This window comes from Eleginops maclovinus, chromosome 19 (genome assembly GCF_036324505.1).
Source record: "Eleginops maclovinus isolate JMC-PN-2008 ecotype Puerto Natales chromosome 19, JC_Emac_rtc_rv5, whole genome shotgun sequence".
Classification (NCBI taxonomy): Eukaryota; Metazoa; Chordata; class Actinopteri; order Perciformes; family Eleginopidae; genus Eleginops; species Eleginops maclovinus.
In genome coordinates, this window is record NC_086367.1 from 7043806 (window position 1) to 7071138 (window position 27333).

Sequence of the window (27333 nt, forward strand, 5' to 3'; positions counted from 1 at the left end):
ATACTAGTTTGCCATCACATGGGACATGTTATGGTATGTTAAAGTATGCCTACCTCTTAAATGTTGCTTTTTATCTTTGCTGTTAATGTCAAAAATGTCCCCACTGCGGCAACAAATAAAAGGGTTTCTGATTCTCATTCATTACTTTTCATAAGTACAAGTACAAACAGTGAATGACAACAGCCTGCAATCAGTTTACCTAAAAACAAAAGTACAGAAATTATAATTGGATAAAAAAAGGAAGTTCCTATTATAAGTGTTAGAATAGTGCTAATAAGCAAGCGCGCAGAGAAGTGGAAATATAATATTTTCCCCAAAAATCACAATTTAAATATGACTTAAAAAGCATTTGGTTTGGAAAAAAATGTGTTTGGAATTGGAATGGAATGGAATTGGTGAGAACACATTAAGAACATGAAACATGAAAGGCAGTGTCGATGAAGGGCGAACACGACTGGGAGCGTCTGACAGAACAAGTTGTGAACCACAGAGCTGTAGCCTGCTGATAAAGACACGTGGAAGGCTTTGGATGATATAAAAATACAACGCCATATGTATCATTTTCATTTTAGTGTTTCTTTGACATCCTAACTGGCTGACTTAAAGCAGGTCCTCTGCCTAGCAGCGTTTAACTGAACCAATTTCGGACACCCTACATACTGTATCTGCCTCGGGGATATGTTTGTATAGGTAAGCATCAAATGTTCTGTTTTCCTGGTTGACAACATCTGTCCCCCTGTGAGAGAATTGAGATGGCAGTTCTAAATGGTATTTGCATAACTCAAGTTCAGCAAACAAAACTCACTGGTACACCGCCTATCTAAATTATCTACATCTAAATGAGTCTGCATTTGATTTGTTCACACTCCACCTCTACGTCTGTCTTCTGTCTCGTCTCCTGTGGGAGAGAGAAGGGAAAATCAAGCATCAACACCCCTCCCCCCCCCCCACCTGCTTCCTCATTCTTTCATAAATTATACAACAAATTCCTTGTTATGGCTTATTTTGTACCCATACATTTGAAACAAACCCAGTTCATGCTACTGTCATTGTCAATTCCATTTTCATGGTCCATGTTGCATATGAAAAAGGTTTTCGAAGCCCTTTCCCATTATGCTGTTGTTGCTAAACCTATCCCATTGTCCCGCACATGTGTGCTTTTAAATAACAATGGTGACAGAATTGCCCCCCGTTACATATTTTAACAATGAGCATTTTATTTCAACATCAAAGGCAGACAAATGCAGGCTATTGTAACGACCAAAATACAAGAACTGTTGTATTTGAGTTAATGTAGCTATATAGCTAATTTAGCTAACATCAACTCGTCAATAGAAGAAATGGAAACCTAAAAGAAACAGCATTATTCTTCTATAAAAGTGAGGAGCGATAGGCCTTATATTTAAGTGTGGTGTGGAAAAATAAGGAGAAAAGTTTGGTCACGGTTTAGGTTGGAGTGTAAAATCAATGTTATTTTTGTGTCACAGAGATTGAACAATTTCAAATATTAAGGGCCATCACTGACTTGGACAGAACAGGTGTGTGTGTGTGTGTGTGTGTGTGTGTGTGTGTGTGTGTGTGTGTGTGTGTGTGTGTGTGTGTGTGTGTGTGTGTGTGTGTGTGTGTGTGTGTGTGTGTGTGTGTGTGTGTGTGTGTGTGTGTGTGTGTGTGCGTGCGTGCACTTTTGTAGGAGTGTTCATCACTTGTATAACTCACCCTTATTACAAATGCATTTAAACTTGACATTTACACTTATTTTCAGAGGAAATAAAATAATATTAAAGCTTTCTTCTATCAATTTCAACATCTTTTGTTAAGACTAGAGCTTTGAATAAGACACTTGAGCATAATTGTTTTTCATGAGTTTTTGTTCTGGGCAGGACAGCAGGCTTGTGGAAATTGATTTTCAAATTATTTTTGTGTGTAAATATATTGAAATCCCTAATTTTTCCACACCCCCTGCAACCCCCTCAAGTACCCCAAGGGGTCCCTGAACCCCTGTTGGGAACACATAAAGACGATGTCTTCTCTGACGCTCATGTTACGCTAACCTAATGGCTTGTATAGCATGCTACTCTGTGGATGTGCTAGTCTTGAATCTGTTTTTCTTTTTTATTTATCAAGTAACTTTACGAATAAATGTGTGATGATGTGCTCCTTGGACTTGAAAGTTATGCTAAGTCCAACTAGGGACGAATATTTAAAATAGTCACTTGGAGCGCCAAAATGCACTCTTGCACAACTGGACAGTTAGTAAAGCGCTGTATTAAAGTGTTTAGGTACCTCGCTCTCTGAGCTGCTTAATGAAATGAAATAATTCCCCACTCAGTAATCATTCATTATGCCCAATAGTTATCAATTGTTCTTTTTTTTTCTTTCATCCATATATAGAAAGGAACCGCTCTGTATTCCAAAAAAAAGTGTTCGCTTTTGTGAAGAGGGTTGGATTTAATTGACAAACGCCTCCTTGAATTATGTTAGCACATCCCACTAAACCCACGCTCAACATCCCCATGCACATGGTTTTGCCTTGATGTGCGTAGTTACTATTGAACTATGACCATCATCTGGCCAAATGAGTTGACATCCCCACACGTTATTCATATGTATTCACCACAGATTGCGTCAGTTTAAATGCAAAATCCTGTGCATGTTTATGGTGCCAACAAGAGGGGAAAACATGAGACTTTTCCTTTTAATGCAACCCCAAGGCCAAACCTCAGCTACCCCTGTATAAATATTATCCTCTGCCGAGGATAATGTCGTGTGTGATAGTAGCAGCTGAGGCGATGATTGGACCTTGGCGCTGGTCTGAATTCTATTGAGTGCTTTCTTGCTTAGCTTGTACATTTCTATCATGCTTCAGCAGTTTATGCAAAAAATGAAGGCAATTGAGGCTTGGTAAGAGTGGTTTCAATCAGCATTACTGCAAGGCACTGGCGCTCAGTATCAAATTCATGGAGAGATAACCATGGACCTTGTCTTTAGGCGATGAGCAGAACTAATAGAAAGTCCCAGCAAGAGCTAGGAAGGTTATTGAACCCTTCTCTCAACACTCACACTCCCCCACATGCACATCAAAAGAGTAACATGTTGCTGGAGCGGTCCTTGGAGCTGTTAGAATCTTTTCATTCTGGTCACTGTGTAACTTGACCTTCTGTATTGTGGCAGCTGGGAGAAATGGCCCTGGGTATTATGGTGCGACTGTCACAGAATGGTGCACGCAAATAATTGTTCAAATTATTTATTTAAACTCTGCATTGTTTAAACCCAAGACACGTTTTGCACATTTAAAGCTTGAGCAATATTGACATCTAGTGGTTTAAACCTAATTAATATACAGTTGAATACAGTTTAGAGGGTTTTCCTCAAATAATACGTCACAGTTCCCCGAATTTATCCATCTCATTACAAGTGAATTAGAAAACTGCTATTACAAAACATATGAAAACAAACAGCAACAAAAGAAACACATCAAGTCTTATGGCTGAACTGTTTGAGGTGTTTACTACATATCAATTAATGAACAGTATACAGCATTTTATTAAATAAAATTAATTGAAACTGATTGAAATAAAAGTTTTTTCCAGATACCAAGATAACATAATTGTTACGGTCACACGTTGTGACCTGCAACATAGATTTCAAAAGCCAAGCTGATAGAGTTGACAAAGATATGGTTTTATTTAACATTTTTATTTCAAACTAACTTAAATAATTCAAGTCTGGAGGTCTTGCCAAAAAGAACAAATAGATGGAGGAACAGCCACACCAGGGGCAGTAGGACCCAGAACTCCCCTCCCCCAAACTAAAAGGAAAATGCATTAACTAATAAATAAAGCTGCGAAAACTGGATTACCAGGTCCTCCATACTAAAGGAATTTACCCTAACTTACTGCTGCAGTGTCAGGCAGCAGAGTGTCAGCAAGAGCTCTTTCTCCTGCAGCCTTCCTTTTATACTCTTTGATTGTGGAGATCAGGAACACCTGTGTTCACCTGAGGCCTCATTAGGGCACCGACAAGTCTAAAATTCTATATTTGAGCAAGTATATCGTTTGCTGTGTTCACAATTTTAGTTTAGCATGACAGCATGCTATTTTTTACATGGCATGAAACACAATATACAGCTGAGAATGATGGGAGTAGGAATGTGCAGAGGACTTTACACCAGAAAAAAAAGGCAATTAAAAAAAAATCATATAAAAGAAAGCTCTGACCAAGACAGTGATTTTCCTTTATTTCTTACATTTCGTATCAGATTTTCTGCATTTATTTAAAGTGGAAATGTATTTTATCTATGAAACGGAACTCGGATATTCAGTGATAATTCTCATTAAAACACATATCCTGATACAAGGCAGTGATGTTAACTTCTCACACATTGATAGTTGGTATTACAGGTATTGGCCACATTCCTGATTCTCCAATTTCAGCTAACACTTATATTTTCATCTTTTTAAATTAAATTTTTCCCAAGGTTTCCAGGTAAACGTTGGCGGTGACAAACATTGAAAAGAAGAGTGTGGTGAGAGTGTGGGCTGAGGTGAAAAATTGATGTAATTTTTCTGTCACAAAGATGCTCCAATGAAGAATGTCAAGGGCCATCACTGAAGGTTTCACTTTAAACGGCTGAATGTGTGCCCACAAACACTTTTGAAAGTGCAGGAAATGACTTTTGGAAACATTTTAGCAGCTGTAGAAAAAAAACAGGAAATAAATTGGGCTGGGGGAGTTTTGAGTGAAAACCAAAACTGTGAGTTTATGTGTGGCTAAAATGTTGAATAATATAAGAAAGCTCTCTCTTCTGAGCCAATGTTCGGAAAGAAAGTAAATAATGTCAAACTGCTACTATTCATGACTTGATGTTGGTACTACTCTGCATTACCAGAGAAATGAGATGAAATATGTAAGCTGCCCTTGTCAGAAATGTCTTCAAGCACTAGATGAGATAAAATCCTTTCCCAGGAGGCTGATCTTTCTGATGACGTGCATTATTCTCCATGGATAGCCACTGAAGTTAGTGAGCTGCAGCCACCGAGGCTTGTCAAGAGGCTATTTGTTATTCCTCGTCTGTGAGAGGGACTGACATTTCCCATTGGCAGTTGAAGCACATCCAGCGGTGCCCTCTGCCCCCTTCATCTCCTGTGGTTTGCTCAGCTGAAATGGGACAAAGCTCGCGGGGCTTATATAAATTCATGGGGGGGAACTCTGGAGGAGCCACATCCAGGTTTTTTTTGACAGATGTGCCATGGTATACTGAAACTGAGCTCGCTGCTGGAGACTGGTGGAGCACCGTATAACATACATTTACACGTGAGGTGAAATCGTAAAGATAATAGTATTAGAAATCAGCTGGTTAAAACCTTTTCATGCTTCCATTTAGCATATACTTATAAACTGAAGGAGTGAAATATTATAGCTGTTAATGTATAGATTTATGCTTCAATAGGAATATATTTTTAAGAAGACTAGCACAGTAACTTTCTTTCTGTATTGTTTGCAGAATCTTCCTAAAACAACATCACGCCAAACATTAGTCCTTTAGCTTAGCGGTGGTGACCGTGGGGTAGTTTGTTTATAACTTAATGTTAGCTTTTCACTTCTGATGATTAAATAAACGCCTCCAAGAATATTAAAAATGGTGACCATTTGTGAAAATGTTATTGCTCAACAAAACACTTAAGTTTTATGTCTCTTTATTGCCACAAAACTATAATCCACAATGCTAGCTTTTGACCTACGACCTACGAAAAAAAAAAAGACTATCCTGCAGCATTGTATTGTAGTGTGCGACAGAAAGAGAGTTGTACCCAGCATGCATCACTGGTGTAACAGTAAATAGACCACTTTTCAATACACCACTTAAAGTGAACATAACACATTACAAATAAAAATATATCCCATAGATGTCAAGGGCTCGCACTCGACAGTGCTTTTCCTCAGCAATACAACTGGCAAGTGCAAAGTCGATATAGGATTAACGGTTGTTGAGGAAAGTTGAAGCACATACTGTAACACGGACAGAGACTCCTGGCGTTTTTGTTTAAGATAAGCAGTGAAACTCAAGCACAAATATATTCAGAAAAAGTTGGAGGTATTTACTGCAAGGCACAAAAGGGGTTTGTACACACTATGACCAGAAACACATTGCTCCTTTATGTAGTTCACAATATCTAAATGCAATTGCTGTTACAGCTATACCATCTCTGCTGTAAACACCACTCTTTATAAGTCTTGCACTTACACTGAATCCACTTCTAGAATTATGTCTTTGGTTGAGCACTTCGTTTTTTTTTCTTACCTCCATTTCAAAAATTGTATCAACTGCTGCCACCAAAAAAGATGAAAAGCAAATTCGAATTAACAGAGGCTATCATCTTGAGTGCATTGGCAGTAAGTTAAAAGGTACACTTCAGGTGTTTTGAAGAAGACCACTTAAAGCAGTAAGAGACACACTGAACCAGACAGCGGTCTTTCAGAAAATGACCCTACTTTTCACCTAATGTATTACCGCTGAAAGATTTTCCTGCCGAGTGTATGGTCTCAGTGGATTGTGGCAAGTGTTTTTCCTTACAGCTTTAGACTTTGGCTACATCACATACAGCTGCCTTTTTATTTGTAAGCGACAACCAAGGTCAAAGTTCAAAGTGCAGCATTTGGTGGAAAGTGACACTCCATGCAAAAGGTTGCACTTCGGCCTGGTTGGGTGCCATCGCTCTCCGGATTGAAGAACAACAATGACACAACACAATGAACAGGTGACCCTGAAGTGGTGTGGAATTCTGAGCCAATGTTCAATGCATCAAATACTCATTGTAACAAAAAAACAGCAAAGGCAGTTGAGTACGAGTAAAGACATGAAGGCAAAATAATGAAATGAAAGATTGTTCTGAGTCATAAATACAGTAGAACAATGGTACACATTGCACTGAGTGGATCAGAAACAGGGTTTGATAGGAGCGCATCAACTGATATTTATTTGGGGTCCCCTAGCAGTTAAATCCGTCCATGTAATCTGAATTTTGATTGACTTAACTTTTTACAGGAACAACAACCACCATCATCAAAGGGCAATTTATCATGGACATGAACATTACAAAATGTACAAATTAGAAATATCCTATTTGAAGGATAGAGTCAGTGCCACACATTTCCCCAGCAAAATAAAAGTCTATTATTTTTTATTCATCCATTCGGTTTCACTTAATATACTCAAACTTTCTATCCTTTCCTAAGTTTTTTTTGTATATATTAGCTCCACTCTTTATTGCCATACCTGCATGTATCAGCTCAAGTGTAAGAATAACCATCTGTTGCTTTGTTCAAAGTTTTGTGGATTTAACTCAACCAGATTGTTTGGAATGATACTGTTTTTACTTTCTATACATACCACCCTCAGTTTCAGATCGTGAGGTCTGGCTCAGCTCTGTAACAGTGAGAGAATGTGATGACAAATCATTGCCTGCTTTAAAATGTTGAAAAGTTTGAACTATTGTAGTTGCCCATTGAATTATGCAAACCGTTCATTATGAATTCACACTCATAAATGCATTATTCAATGTGCAAAAAGTCTGGTGTTGTTTAAAACAATTACAGCTTTAGAGGAACACTGACATTTTATACAAGGGTTCATGAATGGTTAAACACAGATCCTGGTGGATCCGGGTAAACAGTCATCCTCATCATTTGGAAAAAAGCGTCATTGTTTTCGCTTCCCTCTGCTGAACTTGTCTAACCTCAGTTTAACCCGGGAGCCCTGTTAATGAGCTGACATCTCTTCTCCGTACCATCTACACTCTTACAGACCAAGAGGTGGTCAATAGCATGACAGGGTAACGTCTCTCTTGGGCGCTTTAATCAATACATTGTAAAGCTCCTCTCATTTTAGAGACCCCAGGGGTGTGTCCAAGGGGCAAAGAAATGTGGCTACTACCCAGTAAATCTGTCAAGTCCCATGGTTATTTGCACCAAGATGTAATGCCATCTTATCCAGATTAGGCTTGACAAATGTCCGTGAGGGGTTCACGGATGCAGGAGGAATCTAGGTGAAATTGACCAGTGGGGTGTTTTCATAAAGGGAAATATATCGAGTCGCAGTGAAGATAATCTCTGCTCTCTGCAACAAGACATGATTTGAGTATTGGAAACTTCCTGTTTTGTAGCCCGAGAAGTATTGAGCAATCACGGTTGAGCAGTTTTTGGTTGTATGCAGCTAAACTGCCTGTTTTGGGAGCAGAAAAGTAAAAACGCAATGGACGGAAGGCAATTTAGGAACCCATCGTCTGTTGTTTGATGAAGATCTAGCTTTTTGATTTGAAGATTAGCTTGTAAATTGATGAGGGCAGAATCTGTAAGGCAACAAGACACAACTTTTATATCAAAGCATTCACGTTTAAGTAGTGCTACAAGTCATGTTTGAGTGGGCTGGTGGTAGGATGTATGCAGCTACACATCCAATATGGAGAAGAGGAAGTGTGCATTTGCTGGAATGCAATGTATTTTATTAGCGCCATATTAGCTAGCTATACGGACTATTTGGCTATCAAGCAATGATATGACATGTTAGTAATGTGAATTATCTTGGTATGTGCTAAAAGTTATTGTACAGGATTTAACATAGGGATGCATCATTTGGGGAATGTTCAACGCAAAGACAGCTGAAGGTAATTTATGGGGAATTATTCATTATTATCGTTGCTGACACTGTATGTAATTCTGTCAGTTGTACCTTTACTCATGAACAAGACCTACTTCATTGCCAACCTTTCTTTATTAAACTGAATTGAATGGAAATAACCCTGATTTCCCTGGTTTTCTGTCTCTGCTATTGTAAGAACTGAATAAAAGGTCTTAGTCTTTTCACAGTTGTAGACCTCCACTAGAGTGGCAACCTCCATTATGAATGATAGGCCTACTGTGGACTATAGAAAGCATAAATGTGAGCAGCAGAGAAAATGCTATTTTCTATTGAAATCAAAGCTTATTCACACATGCCCTTCCATCATGTCAAAGCTTTCTGAATAAATAAGTGTGCTTGGCTTCCCACGTGTCTTGTCAAACTAATCACAGTGGTGCTGCAGGACTGAAAAATGTCCTCTTCCCCTACCAGGCATAAATTCACTCCATTTTCCGAATTAAATTCTGATATTATACAGGCAGGTATGTTAACAAGAACTTATGAGAAAAACTCTAAGGCAGACGTGAACACAAACAAAGTCAACTACAAAGAAATGATGATTTGAAGTTACCCTTACATTACTTTCTTAGTGAGTGCACACGATGTATTGTTTAAAAATGAGACGGGGAGTTGTATTTATGTACATGTTCAACATTTTGTTTTTTTGATAGTTTAGAGTCAAAGGTTTTTCCAGAGGTAATTTTGTTTTTATCGCCCCTTAAATTTGAAAATAACGTCAGAAGCCATTTTAAAAAAACAAAACAATCCCAGCCATGTTTGCAGGACTAAATGTTAAATAACTCAGGCTATGAATGATATATGAACAAACCACACTGCGATAACCTTCAGAATATATATAAGAAACTGGAGAGTTTGGTCTACTGAGTGCTACTGAGAAAACAACAGCCTCTACAGGTATGTATTGTCCAATTCAAGACATTCTACAAGACAGACCAGAGCAATAGCACAAATCAAACTTATAGTACCCTATACAACTTCCCCAGTTGATGATTTACATCAAAGACAATAACTGTATTAAATATTTGAAACTATACTAACTTTTGGTCATTTTTGGAGAAATCTACAGCCACACATAGACAAAGTGTAGTAAATTAAACCTAAGTGTGTATTTTAGATGTTCTCTTTCCACTAGTCTGAAAGAAGACAGGTTATTTAAGCGAATAGCCCATCTCAAAATGTACATACAAAATCGTTTTGCCTGTAGAGTCTCATGTTAAACCTTCTAGAACTCCATACTAGTTATTTACTCCCACCAGTAATAGACCTTTTTCATAGCACACCTTTTGCCTCATCATAGCAGCAGGAGACTGTTTCCTAAATAAAGCTTGGCAAAGATTACTTCCCCTATTATCACTTCTTACATGAGGCTCCAATTTAGAGAGCAACGTTAAACGCAGCAGTGCTGGTTACACTGAGCTTTTACTGACGCTCATTTGAAATAATTTGAAGTCATTTACTTGGGCAATTGTACTTCCCACACTGTTCTTTTGGGGTTTGCAAAGAAAAGACTTCAATGGAAAACAACCGATTGGTCCAAACTGAGGAGAATCTCTGATGTTCTTGCTGCATTTTTACTGCTCAGGATAAAATTGTTACTGAAATCTTATGGGAGTCTGAGCATGCTAGGACAATATAGACAATTAATGTATCAGCTGTAAATCCCTGTAATTTACTGTGTACCATTAGGCGTGTGAGCATTATTTGATTTTAACATCAATGCCGTATTTGACTGGATAAGCCAAAAATTCTCCAGTAGTTTATAAATGGACTACTCTGAAAATATACTATCTCACAAAAGATATCAATACAATAGAATAAAACAAACCAAGCTAGAGAATTGAATCCATATCACCCACTGCATGTGAATAAAAGCATTCCCTTTCACTTGGTAACACCTATGCATTTAACAGGTAGATTCAATTACTTTTAAAAGGTGCCGTAGTCTGCTCATTTTTAGGCTCCCATTTGTATTTAGTGACACATCTGTATGCTTTAATGTTCAAAATCTTCTTTATTTTTCTAATAGTGCCTCTCTTTTCACACTGTCTGAAACCAGAGCCCAGTCTGCTGTGATTTGTTAGCTGGCCCGCTGTTGTGATTGGTCAACAGCATTTAGATTTCCCACCCCTTAGCCTATCGCGATAGCCAATAGAAGCCCGAGTGTGATGTCACTGTTACAGATATAAACAAAGGCATCCAATAGAGAAGTTTCCCTCTGGAGGGAGATTGTGTAATTGTATCCTTTGCAGACCATTTACATGCATACATATAACACAGAAGGGTAAAACTCAAAAAACCGTATGCGAGCCGCTTTTGGTAAATTATTTTACTTCTCACTGTTGCCACCCCACCCCACCCCACCCAACCCCACCCAACCTTCAGGCAGAGCAAGCCGTTTGAAAACCCATTTATTTTCACACGTTCACATTTTCTTTTACTTTGCTGTCACTGACTAAGGCTCCAAGGAATTAAACGAAGAAAAAGAACACATTTAAAACAAGAAGGGCTGCAACAAATCCAGAACTAAAAAAGTAAACAAGAGACTTTACAGGAGAGCATTTAATCCCAAGCATTTATGGGGAGGGGGAGTTAAGTGTAGAGGGAAGAGCTCATACAAACACTTCACTGTACATACAGATTTACATTGTGTGGGACATGATGTAGCAGTCTTCTGTACAACAACCAGCCTGGATCCCAGCTCCACCCTGCGCTGTGTTTGAGTCTGTAAGGCGGGTTCCAGAGTTCTGAGAATAAACCCATCAGTCTTTTGTACTGTAAAGCTGCTCATACAATATACTCTAATAACTATTTATTACATAACATAAAATTTGGAATGCAGTTTAGGCAAAATGGAACACCGGCCAATCATATTTTCAGTCTCTATGAATGAAGATGTGAGAGCTGGGATGCAGACTGAGGGAACTTGCATCAACTGTTATTCTGCAGAATGTTTCAGCTGCATCTGTTCCTCCGATGAAAAGACAGGGAGGTGGAAGGAGGGGGCGGGGGGTCTGGGCCTCCCACGTTTCAACACCATATGTCCCTTGATTTTTTTTTTTTTGTAAAACCACATTTGGTTCAGATAATAAAACCAAAAGCGAAGAAAATAAAATGAAAGTATATATAACTCTTTCAGGTCCGTTTTGTGTATGATCGTGTGTTTCTCGTTCCGCGCCTCACTCCTCTTCGCTCTCGTTCCCGTGCTCCATGTCTTCCTCTCCGTTCGCTTTGGAGTCTCTCCTGATGTCTGGGTCGCACTCTTCCTCGTCTGCTTGTTCCTCCATCTTCTCCTCTATCACCTCGTCCTCTTCCCAGTTCTGAGAAAGACCAAACATTTTTTTATCTCAGTGCTCATCTCAAAATGCACAGCCTGATAAATGCCTGCAGTCTGGATGTGAACATTAATAGTGGTTATAGACACTTGCAGGATCTGTGTGACTTACATCAGAGTCCTCGTCATCGGGAAGAGCTTCGTCACCAGAGGCCTCATCCTCGTCAGATGATTCTGTAACACGAAAACAAATCCGTTTACTGTAAAACTGTCTCCACTACTTCAATGCTGGTACAACAACCTCCACACTAGGAAACCGAAAGAAACAAGCCCTATGTGCTTCCACTTCTAGATAAATACCATGCGAGAGGCGGCAGATATTTGCATTTCAATACAACAGCAAGCACATGTGGTTATGACAATAGTGGCTTTGCGATGCCAGAGGTGTCAATACAAACGCATTTTATTCAATAGAATGCCATTTCCCACCTTCACCCTAACTCTGAATTAGCACAAATTCATAAAAAAATACTTTAAAAACTAAGGAAAAGAAGCTTCTGAAGCCTACACCTTAAATATCAGTGAGAAGAATTTGAGTACCAAGAGTCAGCGGTTGTGTTTGGGTCTTGTTGTAGATCATAAATCATTACATGTTATTTTTCATGATATTTAGACATATTATATAGCATTAAACTGTCGTTTGTGAAAGAAATGGTTTGATATTAAATATACAAAACAAGATTTTAGTTTAAGCATGTAAAAGCACCTGGAGAATAAAGCTTAACACTACATAAATGAACAGAGACCGCTTGCTTGTCATGTAAACGCTCAGCAGCTGAGATTGTTTCCTTTCTCTTAGAAATTACATGTAGGCTAATTGACAATTTAAAAACAGATGCATTTCACCGGTAAAGCATGTACAGATTTTCATTTAAAAGTCCCCGAACTACAATAGGGGATGAAACATGTCAACCGTAGCGCTGTTTCCTTTATCGTTACATGTACCCATCAACTTAATGAGATTTGGAATCATAAAAAAGAAAGGAAACGTTGCAGCATGCTCCTTAAACATCAAATTCTAGACTGTTTCAGGCACTCTTCCATCAAATTTAAAGGACCCAGCACGGCATAGCTAGACACCCTGAGAATTTCTATAATGACTAGCACTGCTTTACGAGCGCTCGCAGACAATTAGTTCCTCTGTAACATGTCCAATTTCCTATCTGGGAGCCCCATTACCTGAGAGGCCTAAATCTAATCCTGTATTCTGACAGACGTTTCCACGGCTACTCTAATTGTTCGGGCTCATGCCGCAGTACGGCTCATCGGCGTGTGATTCATGTTACCTACACATGCAACAACCTGTACAATTAGAGCGCATTAAGTGTTGTTGGCACCTGAATTTAAAATCACACTCATTGACTGACTAGTCTGACAACTTCCTGTCAGATTCCCTCACTGGACCTGTGGTAAGCCCAGCAGCAGCAGCCTCCAGTTCATCAGCTCCCTTCATGAACTTTCTTTTAAGACCTTTACATCCTGGCCCACTGACAGGAGAATTGGACCTCAAAGCGCCGCTTAATTATTTCATGAAAGCCAATTTTCGACGTGGTCCATAAAGCATCTTATACAGTGCAGTAATGAGAAATGAGAGTGAACAGAGTGGGCCTTGTTGTTCCATTCGACCGGGGGGGGGGGGGGGGGGGTTCGGAATGCTGCCGGTCCGGTTGCCAGGCAACAGGAGTCATGTTTGCGTGCGGTGCATCAGAAAGATTGAATGGCCAACGTCGGCTTCATAAAACTGAGTCAGTTACAAAATGATACACGCCAAAAATAATCATAAAACAAAGTGTGGCATCATTTTGATCTGCATCAGGTTTAAAGGAGTCTCTGCATCTGAAAGCCACTATTAATTAGCTTATCCGTTAATTTCAGTCACGCTGAAGCATCCCTGATTCATTGACTGAGGCTTAAGGAAGGCATTAAATAACAAGGGCTGCTGGGAGCACAAACAGTGGGGAGAAGAAGAGACAACAGAAACACTCACCTTCTTCATACACCAGCTTAGCTGTGTGGTCAACATCTATCACTGTGTTGCTGCTGTCACTGGTCGCCACCTAGTGGTGAAAGAAAACATTGCTATTAGAGATGCAAAGAATTTGTGAAGTAGAGTTTTTCTTATCAGCTGTGCATGCCAGTGTTTTTAATTAAATGCATGTTCAATATAGAAAGGGCATGTGATACAATACTGAGTTCAGTTTTAAGATAAGGGCACCACCTTGAAATATCATGTTGTTAAAGGTTGCCTTTTATGCTCAGAAAGATAAAAACCTGTGTGCCTACGTGCTTGTTCATTAGACCTGTCCTCAAAGTCCACAGTCCTTTTTCTGCATACCTGATCCAATTAGGGGCTCTCCCTTTTTGCGACACATTCATTGGATTAGGATTGCAAGAGCAGAAGTGGAAGCACCGATGTGCATTCTTTGTAAAAGGAGGCTATAATAAGATCCTGTCAGTGACTGTACTAGTGAAAAATTAACTGTCTTTTCTAGATGCGTAGTCAGAACGACATCACATTCACCCAGCGCTGTAGTTTTATGTAGCTCAGTGGAAATTCGGGAATCGGACTGTGGCGATATACACCCAAATGTCCTGGAATCCATTGTGTGGCTCTAAAGGAAGCATTTATGTTCACAAGCCAACTTTGCATAATGCAAAGTGATAACCATCGCTGTAGTTTCTCGTCCTTGTTAAATCTACAGGTGCATCCTGGTTGTGATGCTGATGTCAGCGGCATAGCAAAGAATGGGGGACTGAAAAACTTTCTGCAAAAGGCCACAGAATCAACTTTGCATTTTCAGAACTATTGTCCTTGTGCTCCTGAGTGTTGGGCTGGAAGCACAAGTCTCAACTCCTTGAGTCAGTTAAATCGAAATAAACCTTGTGACACGGGTCGATAGAAAGTCCAATAATATGCTGAGATGAGGTAACATTTGTCAAGTTTGTTTGTCAAACTTTATCCATGGGAAACGACACATTTTCCCCCTCAGGAGGAAGTAGGAGGAGCTCTGATTTGTCAGTAATTGATGGTTAATGGCCGATATCCGGGCTAAATGGTTTGATCAGGTGTCCATCGGACTCCGGAGTTGTGAGTTCTGATAATGGGAACTACATCATCATGGAGAACAGAATCAAAGCCTTCCCTACCTCCGAATCCCACCTTAATCGTTTAAAAACACAGAAGCAAAGAAACTGTTCTTGTTTCTGTAATTGGTGACACCTACCTGTGTCATGAGGAGGTACAGCTTCCCGTGCAGCTTCGTCAGCTTGTGGAACATCTTCACTCTGCTCTCGATCATGTGATAAAGCACTCCCAGCTGGGTAACCAGGTCTGGCAGCTGTTGGGATAGCACAGATGGATCAGACGGAGTTAAAAACATTTCAGCAACACAGAACTCAAACAAGAACCGTTTGATGATGTGTAGAGCTCAACTCCTGCATACATCTTTTAAGGTGGTTCCCAGACTTGCATTTGTGGGTCTGCCGTTATAAGCATGTTACATTTTGTGTATTTGAGCCCCTATAAACCACAGAGCTAAGGTTTACTCCTGATAGGATAACCTGAACAGCTAATCCACCATCTGTATTACCTCACAGGTCATCAGGTGTGTCATTTGGACATTAAATATTAGCTGACACTGTGCTTTAGTAAACGTCCAAAAACAAATAGGTCTCTTCTGCTTTCCAGCATCAATGTGCCATAGTAAACGGATACTCGGGTTTGGAGATATTTTGATTGTAGTCACACAAAACCGACAGATGGTCGGAGGCAGGAGCATAATCTGTGCAGTGTGGTGGAGGTAATGGCTGTATATCTAAATCTGATTAAATATGGATGTCGACAAAAGGGAGGAGATATGCACAGAAGGATTGTTCGTTTGCATGCTTGTGTTCGTTTGCATGCTTGTGTTATTTAAAAAGCCATGGCTGTGCTTAAAGGGAGTCACATTATGCAGTGTTCAGGTGGGGGAAAGCCTTAAGTGTGCTTATGCCTAGACTTAGGAAATGAGTTCTCCTTTTCAGTCACTAGCCTTTATGAATGTGTTTTAGTTAAATGCCTGAGGAGCTGGAGAAATGTTCACATTTCTTTACAAGTCAGTAAACATCCCACTTGTTTGTCTGATTCTTCTATTGGTAAAAAAAATGGCAGCAGCTAATAAGTCTACTAAAGATTATGACCCCGACCATTAGATGCCTTAAGCTTAGCGCTGCTGACGTGAAACCATCCAACTTATGTTGTTTTATTATTGTTATTATTAAAGTGGTGTTGATATGTGGAGGTCATCATAAACGTTTGTTAGCCAAAGAGAACATTATCTGCGACATTCCAATGTCCCGAAAAATATATTATATTGGATTTTTGTTGAGGGTGCCCTTCCGATGCTAAATCCTGGGTTGTTTTTTAAAAAGCGATGCATCCATGCACCAAAAAAAAAGGTGCAACATCTTGGGGTCTGGTGGCTGAACACAATCATTACAGACATAATGTGATGCTGGGAAAGCGGACTCACCGATGCCAGGTATGATGTGTGGTGCATGAGCACAGCCTTGAGCCACCGCACCATTAGAACAGCCCTGTAGGAAGGAACAAATTCATAAGCTGTCAAGTGGGACCCAGAACTGCCTGGTTGTGTATATCCACATGATGGGGCTCATTGTTTTATTTTTAATAGAAAAAGTTAAAAAGCAGCAGCGGCAAAAACAGCAAGGTCTGCATTGGTCAAACACTGTCAACTGAAGCCAATTAAATGCTGACAGTTGATCTGTCAGCGCTGACTTACGTGAAAGGGTGCCCTTGGAGCCTCTTTGTGAGCTACAGGAGAGGAGATAAAGAGCTGATTATAAAAACTGCAGTAAATCATGGAGAGTTAACAGATTCACTTAAAAAAAACAGTGACAGGGACAGAAGATCTGGGCAGGTTAATCCTGCCAAGAGAAGGCAGGATGAAAAAGCCTTGGCATGTGTCAAAGGAATCTAAAAGAAAATGAAACCTCACCTCTTCCACCAAGGGTAAGACTGCAGGGAGGGGTAACCGAGCAACCGTTTTCTTGATCACCATCTCTTTACGAGTCTGAAAAACTTTCTGTGGTACGAAAGGAAAGGAGATTTGACAAATTTAAAGTAGAGGCTCATGTTTGCACAGAGATGAGCTGAACATCCTGGGTGTAAAAATAACAGATTTGGGATCGAGTTAAACATTCAAATCCACGTTCGGCTGGTGGTACAAAAGGTCTATAACCTTCTGAAAGATAAATGAGGAAAAATATGTGGGCAAGGCTAACGTAAGGCATTCACTTTGGTATTTTTCTTCAGATTTCAGACTCTTACATTTAGGATGCTATCATCGCTACTCTCCAGGCCCTGCACCAGCAGCACTGCAAAATTGTCTGTCTGTAGAGAGGCCGTCCCTTTAGGAGCCCCTTTCTCGGCGGAGACTGTAGAGAGATCGATTTCCCCGAGCCGCTCTGCTATTGACATCTGTAGAACAGAGATATATTAGATTAACAGGAATCTCAACACACGCTTAATATGTCCATTTCCTAGGTTTAACACCAACACCACAACACTAGTTGAAAATGAAGAGCCAAGTGGCAAAATACTAAGCTTAGGATGTTGTCATACTTCAATCAGTCAGTTGTTACTTAGTGTAACAGGGCTTTGCGATCATTATTACAGATATTTTAAGGCTATGTCGCTATATATGATACAAGTGTCGATATTTTCACTGAAATGCAACAGCTTAATTAACCCGTTAATGTCTATAAATCATACCAATAGGAATTTCTAGTAAAATAGTAAGACTATAGAGGGATCACGCCATGTTTGACTTCTTAAGGCTTTCATTTTGATATTCCACATCAGAATAATCTGGTAGAGAGACAATCTGCTATTATTTTGAAGAAAACTAAAAGAAATGTCAGAAATTAACATGTTCAAGATGTGAAAAAGAGTGAACTGAGGAACACATATTGTGCCCAAGTGTCTGTTTGATCACATAAAGAAAATCTCCTGGGTTTTCTATAATGGAAACCCGAAAACATCGTGTTTAGTGGTTTGGAGGCAGAGCCAAAAGCCAGCAGAGTGAGAAAGATGCACTGAATACTGAACCCACCTCTTTGGTGTCTGTGTCTTTTTTCCTCTTCTCTGATGTTCCTTTGACTGGGGCTTGGTGACCAGGCAGCCCTGGCACCAGCACTTTGCTCTTGTTGTTGACAATAGGAGTCTTCACCTGGAAAGACAAAACAAACGGTTTGGTAACTAGACCATATAAAGGTATGGAGCTTATGCCATGGCTCACGCGGTCTTCTTGACTCATAATGAAAGGGAAGATTTGATTGTTACCTTGGAAACGCTGGTCTCCATGGTAAGGGACAAGCTGGTCTGAACATCCCGGGTCAGACAGATGTGTCTCTCTGCGGTATTGATCTCCTGCACGGGAAGGAGGACAAAGCATGGCAGGTAAACGGACAGTTTGGCCAACAAAAGTTCGGAAGGCTAAAAACACCAACATTTCTAGGAAGATAAGATGATTCAAATCTATAAAAAAAACATTATCTAAAGCTGACTCGTGTATCATTATGAAAGATATAAAGTACTTAGTAATACAATATTATTATCCAACACCTGAATAACAATCATCTTTCCGTCATCCTTGAAAAGCTCCTCAAGCACTTCACTAGTCAGCATTCACACAAAGGGCAACTATACAAGGTTCCACCTGCTCAGGGAGACTTGCATCCTTTCTACATCCTGAATATGGTTAAACCAAACACTCCAGTATGTGTACTCGCCAAACAGTTGCTACGCCCTCGATTCCAGTTGGACCGTGGTACCCCTCAACTTAAAACCAGCCTGTTTGCTATCCTGGCTCCAAAATGGGGAAACGAGCTCTACATTGACATCAGGACAGCAGAAAGTCTACAGATGTTCATAGCAAACTAACTGATCCGTACCGGAAACCAGATTTGAAACTGTTATGATATCTGCACTTTATCATCAATGCTGTAAAATGATACCTGTGACAGGAAGTAGCTGCATTTGCACACATGCCTAGAACAAATGGGGTTACCAGTTCGTATTGGGCAGCAACAGGTCTAATCCTAGAAGGGACCTCCTGTGTACTCACCACTCTCTCCATCACAGGTTGCAGGTGGTTCCCGTAGGCCAGCTGCACGGCCCGAGTGTCGGCTGTGAGGGCGGCAGCCAGCATTGGGATCGGCATCGGGGAGTCCTTTGTGTCTGACATCTGCACCGAACACGAAGGGGACAGCGGCTTCTTACAGGGACTGTGGGGACAGACGTTTAACAGGCCTTGAGCACGGCTGGTATATGGCGTTGAAAACAATATGTTAAATGAGATTTATTATTCAACACATATTTAGAAGTGGAGAGGTGTAAATACACCCTGATCCGACTCATGTTGGCAGCGCAATGTCCCTGAACAGCCATTAGGGAGCAAACGCACGCAATGTGAACAAGTGAAGATATTACCTAAAGTGGTGGTGCTGTGCATCTAAAATAACACCAGTTTAAAGAGTTTAACTGCACCAGCATCCTTTGTTTAAATCAAATGTTTGGCTTAAAGTATGGATAGAAAAAAATAGTAGAATGCAAGGTAATTGCTTTTCTAGGGGCTTTAATGTTTCATACAGTTACCTTACGCTGCCTAGTGCTGTATCCAGTGCTTTAAGGGCTTACCCATTTAAAAAGTGCTCGAACAGATGCAGCTGCCCATCCTTGCACACCACTGCCAGCCTCACCGCCTGTGTAGAACAAAAAATAACACAAACATTTGCATAAAGTAAATACGTTGCATAACAGGCAATAAATGCGTCTGTATAGCTCTAACATAACAACACTTTAGCAGAGCTTGAACATCTCTTATAAATCTTATGATTCAGACTTAGTGTACAACACGGTTTAGTCCAGTTTTTAGTAGTAGGACTAAACTTTTAGTTCCAATGTGTTCTCCCTTTAGTTTCTAATGTGAATTTTTAGTCAACAGATCACACTGAACATTTGAGTCAATACCAATTATGTTTTTCATTCGTTTCAAACTTATTTCCAGACTTTCCTGTCGTCTAATACAAGTATTCTTTTCAGAATACATTTTTCCCATATGAAAGAAATGTAATTTGTCCATTCTGACCTCTTCCTTGCTGTTAGACTGGACGAGGTCGATGTGTTTGGGCTCGTCCGTCAGTGTGAAGGACACCACTGAGTTCTTGTCCTTTCCATCTTGCCGTACTTGCCTGCAGTGAGACAACTTCAGGTCAGCTCCAAGAAAATACACATGGCAAAAGCAGACTACAGCAATATATTTCGAAAGATGTCTGGAGAAACAGCATCACTAAAGACAAAATGAAAATAGGGCTCTGGGTTTTCTTTGTGCACTCACCAAACACTGAGCAGCCGTTCGTGTGCAGCACCGGACAGGAAGTAGAGACCGTTGCTGTCCGGAGGTCGTGTGGTGGCAAAGCGTAGGGTCGTCACCGCAGAGGAGTGGCCTGTGAACTTCTGTAGAGGGAAAAATGACAGAGTAGGACATTTTAATCAACCCTGCTGAAGAAAGACCCAAGTTACACTGGTTTGTAATTAGAGATTTAGGATAATTATTTCAATAACAAAATGGCTGAGCGCAATGCCTTGTTATTAATCCCATTTTGTGGGAAACAAACCAAACTATGAAGTGCCTGAAAAGCCCATCACACTAACTTTGAATAAGCACATTTTTTCAAAGGCTTCTTTAGGCACTAATTTACCTACTCAAGATTTCAAGTACCAACAGTCAATAGGACTTTGTCATTGTCTCGCAGAATCCGTTATTTCAAGCGTTTTTATTTAAAATAAAACCTTTAATAGCATATAATTGCCATTCATTAGAAGAAATTGTTAAATAAATATACAGAACAAGCTTTTAGTTTAGGATACGCATTAATTAAAGGTAAAGAGAATAAATATGAACAGATTCCTATGTCTAACCTTATTGGTTACACTACATTAGGTCTGGATTTTTCAACTTTGGTCAATTCAGTAACTTCTGAAAGCCCAAAATATTTGACCCTAGTCGTATAAATAAAACAATATGAATGTTGATCAGCTGGCACTCACCCTATAAATCTCCTTGGTGTCCAAGTCCCACATCTTGATGACCTGACCTGCTGACAGCAGCAGTTTTCCATCAGGGCTCACACTCAAACTGGTCACTGCTGCACGGTCCGCCTTCCACTTGCTGTGGAAACAATGAAAGACACCATGAGTACTCTTGGTGCCGTGTGTTTATTTTCAGTCCAACAGCATCTTCATAGGATCCATTTCTTCTAATAACAGTCATTGTTCTACGCGCATCCAAAGCACCTGTTTTGATATCCAGTCTCCATACAGCTTCCTCTATTGATCATTGTGATCAGTGTTTTCTTTTTATAGCAAAGTGAATGGACTGAAATTTTACAGCTGCATTCAACAGCACAATATTTAATACCGCACTCCACCTGATAGCAGAAAGAAATGTGGAAAAACCCTCCCAGCACTCTCCAAAAGCATTTTGTGGACCACAAATGGGCTGTAGTGAAGATTCATAGGGACATTACGGCTCATGATTTTACCCACTAACTGTGCTGCCACTAAATCACAGAACATGTGTTTATGATGAAATACGGTGATAAACGCATGATGGTGGAGCCTGCAATGCTACGGCTTGTTGGTGTATTTCAGTGCTTGTGAGTAAAGCGTCAGCTCATGACGCCTGCGGTGTAACACATCTCTGCAGCACTGATAAATGTCTCAAAGACATCCTATTATTTTCTCTCCATGTTCTTAAAGAACCATACAATGACTCAGAAGAGTCTTCTATTTTTGATCATTAGTTTAAGTGTGTTGTCCTCCTCGAATATACACCCTTCTAAGCAACTGCCCTAGGGTGGGGGGGGGGGCTGCTGCTCACATTTCTGCTGCCTTTGATCACTACAAAACAGACAAGGCAAAGGAAACGCTTTACACTGGAAGATAAAAAGGAAAGGTCCACTGCTAAGTAAAGTGTGACACCTAGTGGTAAAATAAGGTATACTGGTCCTGGTCCACCTCTAGTCCTGGCCCAAAAGAAGTCAGGGTCCATAAAAACTTTTGGCATCATGATGTACAGAAAGGATGGAGTTTTGGCATTTCCAAATTTGTCTTTTTGGACGGCACATATTTATTCCTGTGACTGAACAAACAGTATTCCTCTTTGACAAATAATAGTGCCATGTTTAACCAACACTGTCAATCTGACGAAAAGGAATGGCTTGTCAATAAAATGGAAAAAGATGGTCCACCTTAGAGCTTTAGCCCACCTTAACTTAGCTGTAGCTAAAGTTGTCGCTAACCTCAGGGTTAACCCCCTTCACTTTAATCAGTGAGGGGCAGGAAGGACAGAGGAACCTCACCCTGCCGTCTCAACTAAACTAATAGATGAGGTAGAGTCTTAACATTACTGGGAAAGTGCACATGACAACTATGCATGCAGCACCATGGCTTCTAACTCCTCTGGTTAGGTGAACCAGGGACTAGCATGTTCAGTAGATAGCCTCCAGCTGGCAGCTAACTATTGATGTAGCCTGTTTTGGGTATTGGTACAGCCAGGCAGGTTGTTCAACAGCAACACTACATCAAAGGCACAGGTTTAGCATCTGTAAGTTAGCATCTTCACTGGGACTGATTAAGCTTAAGATTTCTCCTTCTTGTAGAATAACGAAGAGATCTCCACTAATGGTTAAAAAAACAAAACATGAAATTAGTTTAGAGGAAAACTGAGCATAATGAACATCAGTTTATTGATGATCAGCATTATCTTTGGTCTGATTAACCTCATATGATGGATCAATCATGTCGTATACAATGCTGTTACTGCATTTAACACAGCATACTGGGTAAGTTAACATTTGTTCTGGGGTTTTACAAGAGGACAAGGGATGGATAAACAACTCAATCATTCACACTGGAGTTGGAAGAGAGAAAATAATTGTATTTCATTTTCAGCTCGCTGTGACTTTTGCTTACAGTTAGTTTACAATGACAAATATCACCAGCAGCATGTCATCCGTCAAATATGGATGGTAATTCTATAAACCGCCAAAAGGAAAGTTGGCTGTTGTCTGGTTCATGTTCTCGGTTGTCCTCTGTCTGTACTTGTCAAAGATAATGTGAGACTGAAAGGACAAGCTCTGTAATACAAGTTAATGGCTGGGATCACACTGGGTTTCTACTGTGTAATAAGAGCAACAGACGAGACTGAGACAATTACAATAGAAAATCTAAGGCATACGATGTCTCATGTTCCTAGAAACATTATCCTTAACAGCATCCTCACAGCCTGAGACATAGTTTTAAGGGGCATTGCAGCTCTCTGTATTCTATACATCGGCCGCCACTTCAGAAAAGACAGTTAAATTACACACCACATTGTTTGGTGGGACGTGTATAAATTATGAAGTGGGCAAAATAGCTAAGAGAATGTAGAAGGATAACATTTTAAGGTAGAAAAGAGGTTAAAGAACCGAAATAATGTTGAAGTCGTTATGTATTGTGAGAGATATTTCTATTGAGATAAGTATGCGTTCTCATTTCTGCCAATTAAAGCTGAGTAAAATAATCATGTATATGGATGATTACAGCCTTAAGGTTAGTGGCAAAAATCACACAAAAGGCTTTCGTTGATTAAACGCCGATGTGAAAGTAGGTCTTATAGCTATTGATGACCTGTGGAGCAGGATCCATACTGATATCCTTTTATCGCCAGACAAATTATTATGTATTACAGTAAGAGCGTGCAACTTGAGAAGTAACATCCAGTAAACATGATAGAAATGTCACATTTATTCAGTTAGAAATCTAACCTCCTGCCATGTTTTTAAAGTATATTGGAATTTGAACTGTTATAATAGACAATAAGTCAAACTTAATTATGAAAGAATACATTTTCAAAGATCAATCTAACTTCAGATTGTTCATTATTAACAATAAGAATGATTAGGCTGGCATGATTATACACATCAAAAAGGGTTTAAGCCAGGGGTGTCCAAAATGTTTTCACTGAGTGCCACATACACAAAAAATATACGAAAGGCGGGGCCACTCATTAGAGGCGACCTATATTGCCTCATATGTAAAGTAAAGTTAAAAGTTATCAAAAATCAAATGCAGGTTCTTATTCTTGATAATGCAATAGGCTTGAAGAAAGAAAAAACAGCCATGGGGGGGGGGGGGGGAATAAGGGGAAATAGGAGTGGTATATTTCAAGCATGTTATGCAAATAAGTTAAGGGGCTTTTTTTTTTATCAACTAAGAATTATTTTTTCAACTTCAATTGACTGAGTTTATTGAAAAATTGGGCTTTCTAACATGAATATTGTGTAATATATTTTTAAGAAGAACATTATAAGTCATGCGCAACTTTCAGGTGAGCCATATTCCATCATACTTTTAGAATGAGCTGTTTTAAAAATGGACCCGGGGCCACCGTTTGACCCTGGGCAGTAGTTCGGACACCCCTGGTTCTAGCAAACTTCTGTTTTTTAGGAGAAAAAGTGAAAATATTGAGATAAAGACCTTGGCATAGCCATTGCCCCGCCCTTTTTCTGATTCATATCATATCTTGTAAACCAAATACTGACCTTCTCGCCTTGCCGGTCTGCAGGTCCCACTCTACAATGTTAGTATCATCTGAGCCGCTGTATAATAAACTGTCTTCAGGGTGCCACTGGACACAGTTCACTCCCCCACTGTGGCCTCCATCCTGCCAGAGACAGAAAACAGTAGTTAGATGTACAGTATTTTGTAAGCATGTAAAAACATAACGCTTTAATAAGTGCTTTCACTGTGAAAAGGTATAATTGATAGTTGTATTTAAGACAGCTTTGCCTCAGATTTGCTGTCATTATATCCTGTTAAGGATAGTCCATAAGATCTGAATATTAATGGAAATAATGACTCTCTACTGTGTAGTAACATTTGCCAGATTAATTTATTCTAAAAGGAAAGCAAAACTGGGTCAAACTAAGCAGCATTGGTCACATGTTGGTGTAATGTGAAGTTGTAAAACAAAAAGGAAAATAAAGTTTAAAAAAAAAAGAAGAATTGTGCATGGCCAATGATTTTTTGCCCAAATCGTTTTCAACATGCGGACAATCTTGATTTCTAACATAATCTTAACATATTTGATCAACATTGAAACTTGTTCACAGATCCCTAGCAGATCACACTGGATCAGAGTCATTTGGCTCTGATTTGTTGTTTTTCACCGGGGCTTGGTGAAAATAATTATGAGAACATGTTTTTAACAAAACAAAAAAAAAATACTTTTAAGATTAAAGGTTTTTTTAGATATTTTGGCAATAAAATAAACTGTGGCACCTGGAAAAGTAGAGGGAAAAACACAGAAAGTACTTTACAGGCAATAATACAGGTTTGTGAAGCCTAACTCACCAGTGTACAGTGCAGTGCTCCCTTTGCTGTACTGTAGATAAGGACACTGCCCGCTGCTGTGCCCATCGCCAACAGGTCTGCCTTCTCCTCCACCTGCACTGCCTCCGATTTCCTCTTCTTCCTCTGAGGTCCCTCCTGAAATCACAGCATATTTGTAATGTATAACTACCTAAACATTAATACAAAAAAAATGGCATTATAAAACTATAATGCATGCTTGGATCACTTGGTTGCAAATCATTCACTTGCATTCAAATCTCAGTCTGTTACACCACTAACTTGTATGCTATTATACAAAACATGCATTGAAAGCTGAGCTGATATAAAAACTTGGTAATTCAACAACCTACTGATAAGATTTAGAATTAACTAGAGGAAAATATCCTGGACACAAACACATTCCAAAAATGATTGAAAGCATAATTAATGGCATACAAATTATTAGTCACAAACTAAAACACGTGTACTTGTTTGAAATGGTTTATACATTGTCACAGAGGTAAAACTTTGTGAACCTCTCCACTCAGAAGTGTCATGGTGGCACACGTTTCTGAGCTTTGGTGGGCTAAAGCTAACTTCAATAACGAGTTTATTTGCAGTACTAACATGTCTACATATACTTTAAAAAATGATTGGTAGGATTACTGGAGCTGCTTTGAGTATTATTAAGAGTTAGTACGCACTGGAATACAAGATTAAAACATTGTCCGTGTTTTCTTCACTACCATGTGGGTCTAACATGTGCTTCCTGCGCAGCTGTTGAAAGCTAGCTAACTGCTAACGTGGCTATGCTATAAGTGTGTGTTGGGTAAATGAAGGCATCTGCGTTAACACACAGGCGAAGGTTCAAACATTTCTGTGGTAATTCTTTTGAAAAAAATGACACTTTTCCCCTCTCCTTGTGTGCACTTTTACAGGAAAGTAGCAAAGGCAGCTTGCTCGGGCCTCACGTACCTTGACTGTCCGGCATGGTCCCCAGGCTATGCAGATACAGGTGGCACTCAAATGGGCTGAAGGCACGTATTCTTGGTGAAGTGTTTTGCTATCTGTGTTCCAAATGCGAAGTCTGCCATCCTGGGCACACAGCGCTAAGTACTGTCGTGATTTAGGTGAAAATACGCAGGGTAATTGCAGCGAAGAGCTGCCTAGATCGGCCGCCATTTCTGCGCCGCTGCTTGAGTCTGCGTGCGTGGTTTACACAGACCCCACGTGTAGACTGCTACGCACATGCGCGTTAGGTCGTCAGAAGGACCGCCCCTCCCATTTGCTGCTACCAGACAACAAGCAGGACTCAGCTGCCTTCAAGTCCTCCTCGTATAAATAGATGCAGTTCTTAGATTTTATAACCTACAAGACAAAGGATATTATAGGGTTCGGAAATTATCTCAACGTTTTATGCAGTGCCTTCTCTGCATATGTATCGTATTATTCCGGTGGGATAATCTGTTGATAAATGCAATGTATCACACTCTGGTTAACTTTTGTTGACAAGCTCAGTCTGGACCAAACATTTGCATTCCAACATATAGGCCTACTTTAATAAAAAAAATAGATCCCTTTTTTTTCAAGCATGGTTAAAAATGATATTAGTTTGTTAATTGATGAATATAATTGATGTGTTCATTCAGAATCTTTCAAATATGTAAGTTACCAGTCACACTCAAATCATTTGGTTTCGTTTTTGATGAAGTTCCCTCAGGTTCCTTTCAGTTTTTACCTTATTGTAATGTTTTTGTCGTATACATTGCTATTTTGAATCACTTCAAACCCTGTCTGCAACGTTATTTCATTTAAACCGAGAAAACGTTTTTTATTACAGCATTTGAACGCCTCAACAAAAGA

At 39.7% G+C, this 27333-nt stretch overlaps 1 protein-coding gene across 1 annotated transcript; it reads right to left on the bottom strand.

The window, feature by feature from the left end:
* Window positions 1–11242: 11242 nt before the first annotated feature.
* wdr43 (WD repeat domain 43) lies at window positions 11243–26710 on the bottom strand. The gene is made up of 18 exons (XM_063908881.1): window positions 26446–26710; window positions 25492–25626; window positions 24681–24802; window positions 21142–21262; window positions 20429–20547; window positions 20180–20282; window positions 19729–19793; window positions 19157–19316; window positions 18373–18459; window positions 18143–18259; window positions 17359–17508; window positions 17027–17113; window positions 16811–16842; window positions 16541–16604; window positions 15254–15367; window positions 14017–14086; window positions 12142–12203; window positions 11243–12015 (listed from the first exon to the last, which is right to left on the bottom strand). The coding sequence occupies exons 1-18, from the start codon at window positions 26650–26652 to the stop codon at window positions 11875–11877; spliced, it is 1956 nt and encodes a 651-aa protein (XP_063764951.1). The 5' UTR covers window positions 26653–26710; the 3' UTR covers window positions 11243–11874.
* Window positions 26711–27333: the final 623 nt, after the last annotated feature.